Below are 17,014 nucleotides of genomic sequence, written 5' to 3'. Positions count from 1 at the left end.
TATAAGGTTAAATAATGTTCTAAACCCTTAACCAAGGCAAAGCAGCAAAAAGATCTATAAAGTGTAAGTTATTTTATTTGCTATATCTCATATGACAAGGATTCCCTCAAGGTTTTTCAGAGCTCCCAAATAACAGCAATAATAGTAGTAGCTGCCCTCCCACCCCGCTTTGTTTTTGCTGTGGGTCAGACATGATGCTGAGTGTTTTCCAAGCATCCTTTCCTGTAAACCTCAGAACAACTGAAGTTGGCACTATTACCTCACCACTGAAGAAACCTGCCCAACCACAAAGCTAGAAAATGGCAAAAATTCAATCCCAGGTCTGCCTGATTCCAGGGCCCAAATGTTTCTCAGGGTTAAGTCTTCAGTTCCTTGGCAAAGGCAGGGCCTCTTTTGGGAACTAGCTTCTTTGACTTTCTTACCACTAAGTTATCAGCTCCCTAAGGCCGGAAGAAGGTCTGCCTCATTCACCTTCCCATCTCCAGCACGCGGAATAGTCATCAGCGTGGCTATCTACTAGTGAATGAATGATTCATCTTTTACTGTGCAGAGTCTGGCCAGTTGGCTGCACATATTGCTGACACCAGGAGATGGCTATTCCAGTTCTGAACTAACTGGATCTCTGAACACCTAATTCCATCCTGCCAAGCTATTTCAGTGGCTTTGAGCAGCTCTAGAGAAAATGACCCCCAGAGGACCAGTAGCTCGGTCTGATCAGCCCAGAGCAACCCTCCACGTCTGTTTGACTCCCAATTTGCCCCAAGGAGTGGCTAGGGGCCAGACAGGACCTGGCCAGGTAAAAACTCAAAAAACCTCTACTCTGGGACTTCCCTGGTGGCACAGTGATTAAGACTCCACGCTCCCAATGCAGGGGGCCCAGGTTCCATCCCTGGTCAGGGAACTAGATCCCACATGTATGCCGCAGCTAAGAAGTCCGCATGCTGCAACAAAGTTCCCGCATGCTACAATGAAGACCCCGCGTGATGCAACTAAGGAGCCCGCGAGCTGCAGCTAAGACCCAGCGCAATCAAATAAAATTAATTAATTAATTTTTTAAAAAAACAAAACCCTGGGCTTCCCTGGTGGCGCAGTGGTTGAGAGTCCGCCTGCCGATGCAGGGGACACGGGTTCATGCCCCAGTCCGGGAAGATCCCACATGCCACGGAGCGGCTAGGCCTGTGAGCCATGGCCGCTGAGCCTGTGCGTCCGGAGCCTGTGCTCCACAACGGGAGAGGCCACAACAGTGAGAGGCCCGTGTACCGCAAAAAAAAAAAAACACCCTACTTTGCTTCACCTGACTATCACCGCCCCATCAAGAATGGCTATCACTGGCTTCCCTGGTGGTGCAGTGGTTAAGAATCCGCCTGCCAATGCAGTAGACACAGGCTCGAGCCCTGGTCCAGGAAGATCCCACATGCCGCGAGGCAACTAAGCCCATGCGCCACAACTACTGAAGCCCGCACACCCTAGAGCCCGTGCGCTGCAACAAGAGAAGCCACCGCAATGAGAAGCCTGCACACCGCAACGAAGAGTAGACCCCGTTTGCTGCAACTGAGAAAGCCCACATGCTGCAACGAAGACCCAATGCAGCCATAAATAAATAAAATAAAATAAAAGCATTTATCTCATCACAAATGCCTTTATCATTAAAAAGAATGGCTATCCTGGGCACCAAGGTGGTTTATTTAGCTGGCACTCGGGCAGGACAAATATAGGACTACTGCCATATATTTGCTTAATAAAAGCAATGTCTGTATGCATTTCAAGTCTGCTACAGCAGGGGTCCCCAACCTCCGGGTGGACCTTACTGGGTCTCAGCCTGTAAGGAACTGGGCCACACAGCAGGAGGTGAGCAGCGGGCTAGAGAGCAAAGCCTCATCTGCCGCTCCCCCGTCGCTGGCATTACCTCCTGAAGCATCCACCCATCCCCAGCCCCCCTTTACCCGCCCCCCCCGTCCGTGGAAAAACCGTCTTCCACGAAACCAGTCCCTGGTGCCAAAAAGGTTGGGGACCGCTGTGCTACAGGGTGAGAGGTATTAAGAAAACAGCTGAGGGGGACTTCCCTGGTGGTCCAGTGGTTAAGACTCTGCACTTCCACCGCAGGGAAGATCCTGCATGCCATGCAGTTCAGCACGGTGCACTCACCCACCAAAAAAAATTTTTTTAAAAAGAAAGATTGAAAAAAAAAGAGAAGAAGAAGAAGGAAAGAAAACAGCTGAGCCCTCCACCTGTGAATGAAATGATTCATCTTTTTTTGGCCATGCTGTGGGTTTGTGGGATCTTAGTTCCCCGACCAGGGATTGAACCCTGGCCACGGCAATGAAAGCACTGAGTCCCAACCCCGGGACCATCAGGGAATTCCCTGAAATGGTTCATCGAACAGTGACTCATTCAAAAGTCAAATCATCTCACATCAGCTGCCACCCACCCAACCACCAGGGTCATGACCCTGGCGCTAGAGCAGCCTGTGCTAGTAAAGGGAGCCCTGAGGCTGTGGGGAGCACTCACTTTGAGAACACTTAGAACGCAGCCCCGTAGCAGTGCTCACTGCATGGGGGAATCCTACATGGGGTACACATCGACCCCTATATCCAGCAATCATTCAGTTAAGCACACGCTGAAAGCCCAAGCAAGACCCGCCACAGGAACGACCTACGCTTGGGCTCCACGACAACCCTTGAGAAGCTGGGAGAGTATAAATAGAGCCACTCCCATCCCCAAAGGAGGCATGAAAGCGAGGCTAGGAGACAGGACTTTTCACCTGGGAGTAGGTCCGAGTGGAAGAAGAGAGAGATTTTACTGAGCAGCCTGCCTTACCTTTACTTAAGCTACTGCCTCCTTAGCAGCACTACCAGAGCTAGAGACCAGGAGGCCCCAGGGCTGCTGTTAATAGCACAAGACTCCCAGCAACCCTAAGTGTCCACTAACAAGGAATTGGTTAAACAGAGCATAGCACCCCACGGAATGGGGCACACGAGGCGTTTCATTAACAAGAACGAGGCAGCTCTAAATGCAGTCATGTGGAACAATGCCCAAAATAAACTAAGTGGGGTAGGAAAAGCTGCAAAATGCCCAGAAGCTGCTACTTTTGTTTTTTTTTTCATTCTTGAGACGTTTATTAAAATAATACATTCAGGGGAAAAAAATCAATACAATTGTATACATCATTACTGAAAACTGTATACCATCATACAAAAAAGGATTTTATTTTGGGAAATCGATTCCTAATTTATGGCAAGTTTTACTTTCAGAAATAAAACCACAAAACAACACAATCTAATTCAATCTTAAAGGCTGGCATGCTGAGCAAGGAATGTTCTTATTCTTTGTAGGAGCTCCTTCTTTACACCGTCAGGTACCAGGGCTCTGCCTTTCAGTGTGACTTCAGCTACCAAGTCATCAACAGTAACATGTTCTAGTCCTTTTTCTTTTCTTTTTTTTTTTTTTTTCAGTACGCAGGCCTCTCACCGTTGTGGCCTCCCCCGCTCACGGGCCCAGCCGCTCCGTGGCATGTGGGATCCTCCCAGACCGGGGCACGAACCCGTGTCCCCTGCATCGGCAGGCGGACTCTCAACCACTGCGCCACCAGGGAAGCCCTAGTCCTTTTTCTTTAATTACCTCTTTACAGTGTGCCTTCAACTGATCCTTCCAGCCACATTCAATTACTTTGGCTCTCAGCAACTCTTTGAGGCGTTCTCTTTCTCCAGTTTCTATCAACTTTTGGTCAATGGCTGCTCTCATCTGCGCATCTTTGCTCATCTTGCTAACCACACTCTTCAGCTGCCTGGACCTAGACCCTCAGTAGCTTGGGCACCAAAGCACACAGAAAGCTAGCACACCTGCTACTTGTATTTTTAAAGCATGAACTTCTGCTGAAACAGCTTCCTAGGTCTGACGTTTTTCTTTTCTTTTTTGGTAACACAACAGGAGTTAGTCTCTGCCACTCCCAACTAAGAAGACTAATGAAAATAATAGCCAACACTGTGTGCCAGGCAGTATCCTGAGCGCTTCACATGTACTAACTCCTCTTAAGCCCCCAGACGGACATGGTATTACATTCCGATCTTAGAGGCACAGCTGCCTTGCCTGCTGAGGTAAGACCTGCCAGTGAGCTGAGCTCGGCAGTCCCCAGACCCCCCCAGAGTGACTTCCTTCTCCATCCAGTCCAGACTCACGGTGCTTTCCTTCAACGACACTCCTGTCCTTGCCCCACCACCAGCCCTTCTACCCCTTGTCCTCCCACATACCACCTCCACTGCGCCCCAGCCCCCCAGAAGTCTGGTTTACACAGTTCACTTTCTCTGCCCTATGGAGGGGCGGGGGCGGGGAGGTGCAAGTCGCACAACCACGAAGACTACAAGATACATTTCTGAAGTCCACTCCACACTCCAGAGCCCAAACTCAGAGGATCTCAGGCGGGGAGGGGAGAGGTGAGTCTGCCCTCTCTGCCAGGGCACATCTGGTAACGTCTGGAGGCATTTTTGGTTGTCGAGACTGGGGAGTGGGTGTGTGCTATTGGTACAGGTTCTAGCCCTACCTGAACAACTGGAAGATCTCACAACTCTGGGACCACACTGGCTGGCCTAAAACAGCTGGAGCTTCAGGACCCCCTCCTTGAGCAGCCACGGTTCCCTTTTTCTCCCCCACCTGTGTCGGCCGCTAGCTGGCCTCTAACTCGGCCCACTTGATTTTGCAACTCCACTGCCTCCTAGTCAACCACCTTCTGTCCCCACCATTTAGCACTAAGGTATTTCAGTAACCAAATTCGAAGTTCCCCCTCCTCCTTCCTCCTCCTCCTCTTTCTCTCAGCAGCAAAACCACCTACCAACTGCATCCACCTGCAGCTCCCCAACGCCCAAGCTTCCCCCTCCACGCCCAGCCTGTAGCCTCCGCCTTCTGTCTCCAGGCTGCTTTTCCCACCTGCTTCTTCCATGTTGAGATTCTCCACGCTCCATCTGCAAACCTCTACTCTTCCTAACGGGCACAGCCTCCCTGGACAAGCTCACTGCCAATGAACTGAAGGTCCCAAGTTGACCTCCAGCTCTTTTACCCTCTCTGGAGCCAACCAACTGCCCAGAGAGGTTCTCTTTGTGCCACAAGCACCTCAAACTCCACAAGTCAACAAGTGAGACATCTGTAACCAACCAGTTACCTGAGTCTGAAACCTGGGATCCATCCTAAATGCCTCCTGGTCTCTTGCCTCTATTCTAATGCATCAAGCCTGCTGATTGTACTAGCTAATTATTTCTACTCTCCATCCCAATACCTTTGTCCTATTTCACCCCCGACACACTACCAGAAGAGCTTTTCATCTCTCTCTGCCTGAACTCCCCAATCCCTAACCAATTCGTCTCTTCTCACGGCTGCAGGTGATGCTTTTAACAAGTGTACTTGATCAGAGTCCCAGGCTGAAAACGCCAACATCCTCTCCCCTACTGCATCAGGGATAAACTGAACTCCCTTCTGCAACATACAAGACCCTTGAAGATCTCACCCCAATTAGCAGTGCAGCCTCTTTACGCTTTGCACTCCTGCAGTAATGACCTCCTTCTTCCCAGAATGCTCCACACCCTCCTGTTCCCCCAGCTTTTGCACATTCTGAAACGCTGTCGCCTCCATTGTCCACTCAATGCTATGTCCCCTGAGACAATCCCCAGGTAAACAAACCCAACTCCCACCACCGCACTTTAAATCCGGCTCCCTCCCAATCTTCAGTTAATGTAACAAAGTGCTGTTATTGTCGGCTTGTACGACCCACTTAAAAATGTCTCTGTGAGCAAGGACCCTGTGTTACGCATCTCAGTACTCCCAGCACCCAGCAGAGCCCAATACAAGGTGCATATGCTTTATTCTCTTGGAATTTCGAGTCCCCACCGGTAACGTAGGAACAAAAACGACTCTTACGACTGCCCTGAGTCTTCCTGGAGACAATACACGTAAGAAACCCGGCCACAACCAACATGCACAAAAGGTGTAAAGGGCTTGTTTTGACATTAAAGTCGGCAGCCAGAGACAGCTCCTTCCCAGAGGATGGGTATGTTGCACAACTGAGGAAGTCGAAAGGTCCCCATCTGTAAAACGAGGTTAAAAACAGAAGCTGTCTCTTGGGGTCGTAATGAGGATTAACAGTGGCCGAAATGCTTTTCAGCACAGTGCTTGGCATAAAAGCAAAGCTCAATAAACCTTAGCCATTATGCTGTTAACAGTGTTTATGCACCGCGACTGGGGGAGGTTGGGAGGAGGAGGGGGAGCAGAGCGCCCAGCCTCGGGTCCGCAGCCCTGGCGGATTCCTGGGACTCCTCTCGGGGCCTCCCCGCGGCGATCCTCCCACCCACGCCGGGCCCAGCCCGCCTCCCCGGGCGCCGGCCTCCCCGCGGCCACCTGTCCGGCCGCCGGCCTCAGAAGAAAGGCCCAGGGAGGCGGGAAGCCAGGCCTCACGTGGGGCGCTGGGCCCGCGCCGAGGGGCGGCCCTGGCTACTCACTGAGCCACAGCTCCAGCGCCGCCGCCGGCCCCGGGGGCCCCTCGGCCGACTCGGCCCCCGCCGCGGCCCCGGCCCCCGCCGCCACCGCCGTCGCCGTCGCCGCCATAGGCCCAGCCCCGCAGCCGAGGCCGCGGCCGCCCCTGCCCTTCAGCCGCCGGCGTCTGGAGTGTTCTTGGGCTGCCGACGCGGCAGGCGAGGGTCGGCACGTGATGGGACGGGGCCTGTGGCGCCTCGCCCACACACCAGGCCCCGCCTCCGCGCAGGCCCCGGGCCGGGGTTGCCGCCTCCCCAACAGCCCTCCTCCACGCGCGGGTCGGGCTCGCGGACTGGTCTTCCAGACCCGCAGCCAGGTCAAAGTTGGTCAAGCCGACCTCGCAAGGCCTGCCAGATGAACTAGAGGACGCCCCGTTAAATTTGAGTCTCAGGTAACGAATTCTTCTAGCATTTTTATTCCGGACGGTCTTTATGGACCATCACCTCCTTCCATACTTTGCTTTATTTTCTCCGTAACACATTACACCATGAGCGTACTAGATATTTACTGTGTCAAAGGGTAATTCCCCCCCCCCCAAAAAAAAGTCATGGTTCTCATGCATTGTGAAATGAACGCGTGTTAAATATTTTAACTCTAATTAAACGAGAGAACCAAGCGGATGTCATAATCCGTTCAAAAGGGAAGTCAGAAAAAGGGCAAGTTTATACAGAATAAACGAATGTTGGAACAGATGTGCAGGTGGACACAAAACTAGCTCAGAATTAATTTGCATTTTTAAATTTTTATTTATGATTATTATTATTATTTTGGCCACGCCATGGGGCTTGCGGGATCTTAGTTCCCCGACCAGGGAAGCACGGAGTCCTAACCACTGGACCGCCAGAGAATTCCCCAATTTGCCGGTTTACAGGCAAGAATTATTTGCGTTGCTCTGTTATCTACAGCTAAGAGTGTAAGAATCTCTGAGGCAGTGAAAGGAAGGATAGGAACTGGAAAGGTGTGCTCTCTAGACAATGTGTAATTTTCTTTGGAAGCACACATTCTCTATACTCAATTACCTGCTTCACCCCACTAATATAAGCAGGAATTCTGTACACTTTTATGTCCCCAATACCTAGGGTAGTGCCTGGCACACCAGTGCCAATACATATTTGTTGAATGGCCAGATGAACAGTGGAAGCAGTAAGAGGTAGCTACAGGATTTTAGGTCCCATCCCTACCCCAAATAAACACACGGTCTAAGTTTAAATGTACATTTGCTGTGCTATTTCAGCTCCAAAGTAAGTCCAGACACACATCTCCATCTGACAGATTGCTGCCTTCTATTTGGAAGTTATCCGACTGAACTCCTCCCTGTGTGCCAGGTTCTTTTACAATTGTTACCTGTCTTAGTAAACTTGGGCTGCTACAAAAATTACCACAGACTGGTTGGCCTAAACAACAGACGTTTATTTCTCACTGGAGGCTGGGAAGTCCAAGATCAAGGTGCTGCTGATGGGTTCCTGGTGACAACCTGCTTCCAGGTTTGCAGAGAGCTTTCTTGCTGTGTTCACAGGGTGGAGAGAGAGAGTGCTCTGATATCTTCCTCTTATCGGGGGACTAATCCCATCCTGAGGGCCCCACCCTCAGCACCACATCTAAACCTAATTACCTGCCACAGCCCTACCTCAAATACCATCACATGGAGATAAGCGCCTCAGCGTGTGAATTTGAATTTTAAGGGGACACATTCAGTCTGTAACATTATTCATGTTTGGGAAATTTTGTATGAAATCAGTGAAAACTAAGCATTGTTTACAGCAGCCCTTCTGTGTTATCTGATTTTGGTTCCTTGGGAATTATTTTACCTCTCTGTAAACTGTAAATAACTGAAAGCAATGGAAAATTATTCTTGTCTATAGACATGCAAATGATTCTGTTCCAGGAAGACACACACAAAGAAACAACAACAAAAACCAGCAACAGAAATTGGGTAAATAACCAGACATTGGACTTTTTTTTGAATTTTATTTTATTTTTTATTTATTTATTTATTTTCAGTACGTGGGCTTCTCACTGCTGTGGCCTCTCCCATTGCAGAGCACAGGCTCCGGACGTGCAGGCTCAGCGGTCATGGCTCACGGGCCCAGCCACTCTATGGCATGTGGGATCTTCCCGGACCGGGGCACGAACCCGTGTCCCCTGCATCGGCAGGTGGACTCTCAACCACTGCGCCACCAGGGAAGCCCTGAATTTTGTTTTTTTATACAGCAGGTTCTTATTAGTTATCCATTTAATACATATTAGTGTAGATATGTCAATCCCAATCTCCCAATTCATCACACCACCACCACCTCCCCTCCCCGCCACTTTCCCCCCTTGGTGTCCATACGTTTGTTCTCTACATCTGTCAGACATTGGACATTTTTATGGCAGGGACAGAGTGGGACTAAACCCTGTTAAAAGATCAAGAGGTCATACATTTCCCATCCTTGGGGCAAGGGAAACACTGCACATGCGCATAAAAGCTCCTTGGGGGTCAAAAGGAGGGGCACCACCCCATAATATGTGATGCTAAGGCCGTCCCATAGGCCCCTGGGCTGGAATCCATCTTGGAAAAAAGTTGCACACATACGTTGGGGAGGGTCCTAGGGCATCAGGTGTGGAAAAAGAAACCAGGTAATTGGCCAAAGGTAAACAAAGACCTGGAAGAACTGCTCTATATAAATGACCTAACCGCCTCTTTACTGCATGCCTCCTCATTCGGGAGGACGCCCACACCCTTTCTCTCTGGGGGCATCTCTGCCTTGCTTCTGTCTTAACAAACTGTTTCTCTGTGTGCCCTCCCATTTGTGCTATGTCTCTAATAATAAACTTTGTTCTTGTTTTTACAGCTCTTGCCTCTGTGAGAAATGCATTTTTCACTGGGGACAAGAGCCAGGGGGTGTGGTGGCTGGGATTCTTGGTTTTTATCCAGGCTACCCAGGTTCAATTCCTGGGCAGGGAGTTAAGATCTCGCTTCATGCCACCACTCACTACTGCCTCTCCGAAATCAAGAGGAGATTTCTAGATAGAGAAGGCTGCCCCCTCCTTGGCTAGGCTGTCCTACTGCAATCAGGGTTGGGGGAGGGGTGGTAGGGGGCAGAGGGGAGGGCACTCGGGCCTGGGCTGGGACCCCAACATTTTGCCCAGATATGAAGGCTAAGTTGGAGATACCCAGGGCGTGATAATGAGTTTAATGAGTACCAAGCCAAGCTTCTACAGCCTTCTATATTTTAAAAAATGCATATCCTGGGGCTTCCATGGTGGCACAGTGGTTGAGAGTCCGCCTGCCGATGCAGGGGACACGGGTTCGAGCCCTGGTCCGGGAAGATCCCACATGCCACAGATCAACTAAGCCCGTGTGCCACAACTACTGAGCCTGCGCTCTAGAGCCCACGAGCCACATCTACTGAGCCCATGTGCCACAATTACTGAAGCCCACGCGCCTAGAGCCCGTGCTCCACAACAAGAGAAGCCAGCCACTGCAATGAGAAGCCTGTGTACTGCAACGAAGAGTAGCCCCTGTTCGCCACAAGTAGAGAAAGCCCGCACAGCAATGAAGACCCAATGCAGCCAAAAAATTAATTAATTAATTAATTAAAAAGATCTGAAGGCTGAGAGAGAGCTGACCAGGCAAAAGGGCAGAAGAGCATATGGACAGGGCCTCCCTGGTGGCGCAGTGGTCGAGAGTCCGCCTGCCGATGCAGGGGACGCGGGTTCGTGCCCCGGTCTGGGAGGATCCCACATGCCGCGGAGCGGCTGGGCCCGTGAGCCATGGCCGCTGGGTCTGCACGTCTGGAGCCTGTGCTCCGCAACGGGAGAGGCCACAACAGTGAGAGGCCCGCGTACCACAAAAAAAAAAAAAAAAAAAAAAGAGCACATGGACAAGAGTATTCCAGACAGAATAGCGGCACAAAGGAAGGCTTACGTGGCGGGAGACAAGAGAAGGGGGCGCGTGTGGCAGGAATGAGTGAAGTGAAGCAGGAAAGGTAGATGGGGTTGGGGGGGGGCGCTCAGGCTGTGAGGATGAAACATGGCTTTATCGTGTTTCCCTCTTTCATGTCTCATTTTCCTACCAGGGCTCCCCGCTCCTGGGCCAGCCCTGCTCAAATCTCTCTTCATCAAAGCTGCCGGAATGATCTTTAAAAAAAACACAAATCTGATCTTGTCACTTCCCTACTTAAAGCATTTCAGTGGCTCCTCACCTTCCACTTCATGAAGACCCAACTCATGTCTTCGCTAATGGACCCCCACTTTGTCCAGGAACCCAGAGAAGAGCTGGCCCCGCCCCCAGCTCTGGGTCTGACTGATCTATGGGGACTCCCCCGCCCACTTCCCCTAAGGGACAGGTTGAATGAAGAATGGGGAAGTCACGAAGCGGAGGGTGCTGGAGAAAAGTTTCGTTGCTTTCGGGGAGAGAGACACAGAAAGCCACGCTGTCTCTGACAACATGAAGTGCAGAGAGGCCCGAGCACTTTAGGCAGACAATTGTGAGCAGAGAGAACCAACCCAAGGCTGTTGCCAATGCTGGGGCCAACAGAACAAAGAGATGGAAAGACCCTATGTCCTCACTGAGGTCACTGAACGCTTAATTAACCAACCCCGGAGCCTGCCATACCCCCGAACTTCCTGCTTTGCGGGATACTAAATCTTCCTTTTCAAGCTGGTTTCAATCTGGATGTTTTGCTATTTGCATCAGACGGCACCTTGATACCCTTAACCTGGCAAAGAAGGGCTGTTTGGATTTCCCTCTGCCTGGTTTCTCAGCTACTTCTCCCACTCCCTCAACTCCTACCCTTGGCTCCACCCAACTTGGTGAAATTCTTTTTCATCCTTTTGTTTGGAATACCTTCCAACCCCCATTGATCTGGAAACTCCTACTCATCCCTCAGAACCCAGTTCAAAGGTCACTTCATCTGTAAAGTCCTCTGACATCTATGAACATGAACGCATGAACTACCCTCTCCAGGTTCTGCCCTCACCCAGGAAGTCCTCATTTTCTAAGTATTTATTATCCTGGTCCCTGGGAAGGTAGGGAATTTCATCATAAGACAAACATATTTAATCAATTAGACAATTTCTAATTTAGGTCCCACTAAACACCCCTCTATATTGAAGTATTCCATCTATCTCAGTCTTCAAAGTCTTTGTCAAAGGTCAATCTCTCACAGATAGCTGGATTTGGTGCAATTTACAGGCAATAGATCAGATAGCTAACTACAACTGCAAATCTTGCAAAAGAGACGTGATTCCCCAGAGTCAATGAAAGTGAAACTGGGAAACTGTTGGAACCTGGTAGAGTTAGATCAGCTGATAATTGCCACTTCTGAAGAAACTGATCTGACTGATGAAGGCCTCAAACATTTTTTTCATCATGAGAGCTTTACCTGACTCCCTACTATGGGTCAGACAACGTGTCAGGTGCTATGGTTACAACCAAGAATAAGAAAAACTTATTGCCTGTCTCAATCTTATCTTCTTTAGAGTAAGACAGACAATAAACATGTACAAATACACTATGTAATTTCATATAGTAATAAGCATTATGAGGAAAAAAATAAGCTAGGATAAAGGCAATATGAATGAGATTCCAAAGTTGCCTACAGAAAAATAGTAATTTTCTGGCAAGGGTATACTCTAAACTCCATGGAAAGAGAATATGCTCAGGGGGAGGAACGGCCCTCTCCATCACTAGAGTGGTCTCCTGCAGCCATGACTGCCTACATGACTCTGTCCCACTGGCCACAGTTGATTGGACCAGGGGTAGACAGCTGACCCAAGCTAGGCCAATCAGATTCTCTCCTGGGATTTTGGACATGGAATACTAGTTATTGAACTGGCAGTGTAGTAGAGGGGAGATGATTCAGCTTTAGGGCTGGGGCAGTTGTTCAACAGCTGCAGAGATAAGAGAAAGCCAGCCTGCAGAAGAGAGATGAGAGTAGCAGACACCCAGACAGAGACGAAGGTTAGAAACTGCAGTTTCAGAGGGATAAAGGTGAGTGTGTTGGGTCCTAATAGGTTTTTGGGTACAGATTCCAGTCTCTTGTAAGGTCCAGCTGGAAGTCCTGCCCTTGGGATCTGTGGGTCCTAAATCTTCCAGTAAATTACTTTCATGGTTTAAGTTAGTCTGAGTGTGTTTCTATGTGTTGCAACCAAGATTAGCATCTCTAAGGATGAAAATACTGGTGAAGAGGATGATTGTAATTGATAACATTTGTTGAGTGCCAGGCACTGTTTTAAGAACTTTACATGTCATCTATTTTGATTCTTACAATTTGCTGAGACAGATACAACTGTTATCCCCATTTTAACAAATGAGGAAACTGAGCTACAGAAGTCACACATTAAGTGGCAGAACCAGTTTTTGAGTCTAGACAGTTGGCCTCTATGGCCTTCACTTCACTATACTCTGAAAAAACACTGGGGGATGGACTTGAGGTTATTTAAACTCTGTGAAGTCCTTTTACACATTCCTTCTGATCCTGAGCAAAACCCCAGAGCAGAGGATACATGCTGCTTCTCAGACAACTCCCTCCAACCGAGGAAGTGGCCACAACTTTATCGACTCAGCAATTTGATCACTCATTTTGTTAAAACAGTCAGATTCCCTAACCAAGAGCTAGAGTTTCTTGTAAGCATACTTGATGTCTTAGAATTGAAGGCTCTAATGTCACTCAGAGTGACAAGAGTTGAGGTTGGACTCTGGGTTGTCGTAAGCCTCATACTAAAACCTCAGAAGAGTTGATCAACTTTTCTGAGCCTCAGTCTCCCTATCTAAAACACAGAAACAACCATAATAATAATGTCTGTCTCATGGGGTTGTGAAGATTTAAAGAGATGATGAACTAAAGTGTTTACCAGCATAATTTTTAAAAAATATTTATTTATTTATTTTGGTTGTACCGGGTCTTAGTTGCAGCATGCAGACTCCCAGTTGCGGCATGCATGCAGTATCTAGTTCCCCGACCTGAGGTCGAACCCAGGCCCCATGCATTGGGAGCATGGAGTCTTAGCCACTGAACCACCAGGGAAGTCCCCTACCAGCATAATTTGAAACCCAGAAGTGGTTGAGGCTCATGTGAACGCAAAATAAATTGCAAGCATTATTATTCTGTGTCCCCTTTGGCGGAACACCTGTTGTTTCTGCCATTGCCCCTTCTTCTGGAAAAACCACCCTACTTCTCCTTGGGAACTTTTCCTCCATTGGATATATTCCTGGCTGAGGAATGGTCACATGACCTCAGTTAGCCCAACCACTCTCTTCTTAGAATCTGAATCTTTAGCTGAATCATCCAAAACTGAAGGCGAAAAAATACAGAGAAACCATAACAAAAAATAGTTAAGAGTTCATGTGTTCCCACTGAAGAACACAGACAAGACTGGCCATGAGCTCCTGCTGCCTGCATGCTCAGAGCTTCCCTGGTTCCTGTCTTTTCCAAGACCTGGTTCTTTGGCTTTCCCATAGAGTCTATGACTTTCTCACAAATTTAAACTCCCATAAACTTAAAGTCTCCAATAAACCTAAGTTAGGCAGAGCTGGTTTCCATTGCTTGCCATCAAAGAAGTTTATCTGATGTACTTTTCAAGCAAGGATTAGGTCTCTGTGAAACTCAGCAAATTCTTTAATCCCCTTTCCCTATTCCCCTGGAAAAGGACAGTGTATTAGCAATTTCTTACTGGGTAACAAATTATCCCAGAGCTAAGTGGCTTTAAACAATAAATATTTATTATCTCATAACTGTTTGTCTGAAATTCAGGAGCAACTTTGCTTAGTGGTTCTGGCTCAGGATCTTTCAAGAAGGCTGCAGTCAGCACTATTTACAATAGCCAGGACATGGAACCAACCTAAATGTCCATCAACAGAGGAATGGCTAAAGAAGATGTGGTACATATATACAATGGAATATTACTCAGCCATAAAACGGAACGAAATTGTGCCATTTGCAGAGACGAGGATGGACCTAAAGACTTTCATACAGAGTGAAGTAAGTCAGAAAGAGAAAAACAAATATCGTATATTAACACGTATGTGGAATCTAGAAAAATGGTATAGATGAACTTATTTGCAAAGCAGAAACAGAGACATAGAGAACAAACGTATAGATACTAAGGGGGAAGAGGGGGTGAGATGGATTGGGAGATTGGGATTGACACATATACACTACTATGTATAAACAAGATAACTAACGAGAACCTACTGTATAGTACAGGGAACTCTATACTCAATGCTCTGTGGTGACCTAAATGGGAAGGAAATCCAAGGAAGAGGGGAATATATGTATACGTGTGGCTGACTCACTTTGCTGTACAGCAGAAACAAACACAGTATTGTAAAGCAACTACACTCCAATTAAAAAAAAAAAAAAAAGAACACTGCAGTCAAATGTCAGCCAGCATTGCAGTCATCTGAAGGCTTGACTGGGGCTGGAAGACTGACTTCCAAGATGGCCCATTCATACGGCTGTTGTCAAAAGGCCTCCGATCCTTGTCTCTCTGACTGTCTTCACAGTGTGGAAGCTGGCTTCCCACAGAGTAAGGGATCCAAGAGAACAACATGGAAGCCATGACACACCACACAGAAGTCAGCCCTATTCAGTGTGAATGCCAGGAGGTAGCGATAACTGGGGGCTACAAAGGGGAAGCCCAGTAGCTGTGTAGGGGTCTTTGTAGCTGGCCACCATCCTCCTTCCACTTCAGCTATTCCTATTTACCCCAGGAAGAACATCTCTTTTCAGAAACCCACAGACAGTGATTTACAAATGATGGGTGGAAGAAGGAGGCAAATATGAAGAAAAAGATGAAAAGCAGGCAGGGTAGAGGTCTCCAGTACAAGGACCGGGGGAGAACTGGAAAAGAGGAAGAGACAACCTTTAGGGAAGGGAGATACAGGCTGCCCCAAGCCCAAGGACAAAGAGTAGTATAAAACGTTAAGTGTTCCCCCTGGGCAGATTTGTGGGTTCTTCCCTTATAAGCCCCAAAGAAAGTCTAACAAGCCACTTCAGCCCAGCTTGTCAGTCATTGCTCCAGACTCAAACTGGGGGCTTCCCTGGTGGCACAGTTGTTGAGAATCCACCTGCCAATGCAGGGGACACGGATTCGAGCCCTGGTCCGGGAAGATCCCACATGCCATGGAACAACTAAGCCCACATGACACAACTACTGAGCCCACGTGCCACAACTACTGAAGCCCGTGTGCCTAGAGCCCGTGCTCCACAAGAGAAGCCACCGCCATGAGAAGCTCACGCACCACAACGAAGAGTAGCCCCCGCTCGCCGCAACTAGAGAAAGCCTGTGCGCAGCAACCAAGATCCAACACAGCCAAAAATAAATAAATTAAAAAACAGAACAAAACGAAAAAACAAAGTCAAACTGGGCCCGAGAACTGGGACCCAGGAGTCCAGGCTGCTGCCAAGCTGTTATGCATGGGCTGAGTTGTGTTCCCCTCAAAACTCACATGTGAAGCCCTAACCTCTCTGTACCTCAGAATGTGACCAAATTTGCAGACAGGGCATTTAAAGAAGTGATTAAGTTCAAACTGGGCCGTGAGGGTGGGCCTTAACCCAATCTCACTGGTGTCCTCCTAAGAGGGCCTTTGGACAAACAGAGATACCGAGGGCACACACAGAGGGAAGGCCTTGTGAGGAGAGAGCAAAAAGGCAGCCGTCTGCAAGCCAAGGAGCGAGGCCTCAGGAGAAATGAAACCTGCCAACACCTTGATCTTGGACTGCTGGCCTCCACAACTGTGAGAAAATCATTTTCTGTTATTTAAGCCACATTCTGTGATATTTTTTCTTGGCAGCCCGAGCAGACTAAAACATGAGCTGCGACCGTTCAGTGAGCCAGCTCCTAACCTCTGCTGTGTGCTGTGGTGTCAGAACCATGCGTGAGGCCTTCCTTTCCAGCGTCAGGGAGGTGAGGGGGGCTGGGTGACCCTGGCCAACTGATAAGGATGGGCCTGGCGTGGAGCCATAAATGCACCTGTGCACCCAGAGGTTGTGTGTCCATTCTTGGTTCCTTCCACAAGCTTCCGATGGGCCCCAGGCCCCCTGCTCCTCCCCTCTGAGGGCAGGTCCCACAAGAACAGTTCCTGTGGCCACCTCTGCTGTCCTGCACACCTTCTCTCTAGCTGGAAAGCACCTTCTGTATTCGTTCCCGCACTTCCTTTGGTCCCAAGGACAACATCATCTCAGCTACAGGAGGTCCCTGCTAAGAACAAAAAGAGAAAACACTGCATTGATGCCTGAGGAATGAACACCCAAACTTGGTCTGCAGAAGTTACACCCTAGGCCAACCCCAGCACTGCTGCCTGCATCCCAAGGAGCAGAGTTTGCATTTTACGGGCTTTAATTTCTAAGGATGGGTCCCAGAAGCCTGCTCTTGCTGGTAGGTCCAATAGCCCCAGTCAACCGCCGGCTCCATGAAGGCAGGGAGCACATGTGTTTCACTCACTACCGTATCCACTGTACCTAGCATGGTGCTTACACATGGTAGGTACTCAGTAAGTATTGTCTGTTGA

At 48.9% G+C, this 17,014-nt stretch overlaps 2 protein-coding genes across 7 annotated transcripts in view; both read right to left on the bottom strand.

Moving 5' to 3' along the window:
- Window positions 1–6,615, bottom strand: part of GGA2 (golgi associated, gamma adaptin ear containing, ARF binding protein 2) — a 33,110-nt gene extending 26,495 nt beyond the window's left edge. For both annotated transcript variants that reach the window (XM_022588543.2, XM_022588544.2), the window contains exon 1: window positions 6,483–6,615. In XM_022588543.2, the coding sequence (XP_022444251.1) occupies window positions 6,483–6,588 (106 nt within the window). In that variant the 5' untranslated portion in view covers window positions 6,589–6,615. The remainder of the gene's footprint in view (window positions 1–6,482) is intronic.
- Window positions 6,616–7,238: 623 nt separating this feature from the next.
- Window positions 7,239–17,014, bottom strand: part of EARS2 (glutamyl-tRNA synthetase 2, mitochondrial) — a 28,189-nt gene continuing 18,413 nt past the window's right edge. For 4 of the 5 annotated variants that reach the window (XM_022588536.2, XM_022588534.2, XM_022588537.2 and 1 more), the window contains one exon: window positions 7,239–16,704. In XM_022588536.2, coding sequence (XP_022444244.1) covers window positions 16,621–16,704 — 84 coding nt within the window. In that variant the 3' untranslated portion in view covers window positions 7,239–16,620. The remainder of the gene's footprint in view (window positions 16,705–17,014) is intronic. The other variant, XM_022588535.2, reaches the window with a different exon arrangement.

Source organism: Delphinapterus leucas, chromosome 15 (genome assembly GCF_059928025.1).
Source record: "Delphinapterus leucas isolate spDelLeu-1000000601 "Yukka" chromosome 15, BTC_Dleu_Yukka2, whole genome shotgun sequence".
Classification (NCBI taxonomy): domain Eukaryota; kingdom Metazoa; phylum Chordata; class Mammalia; order Artiodactyla; family Monodontidae; genus Delphinapterus; species Delphinapterus leucas.
This window is presented reverse-complemented; position numbering and strand designations above follow the sequence as displayed.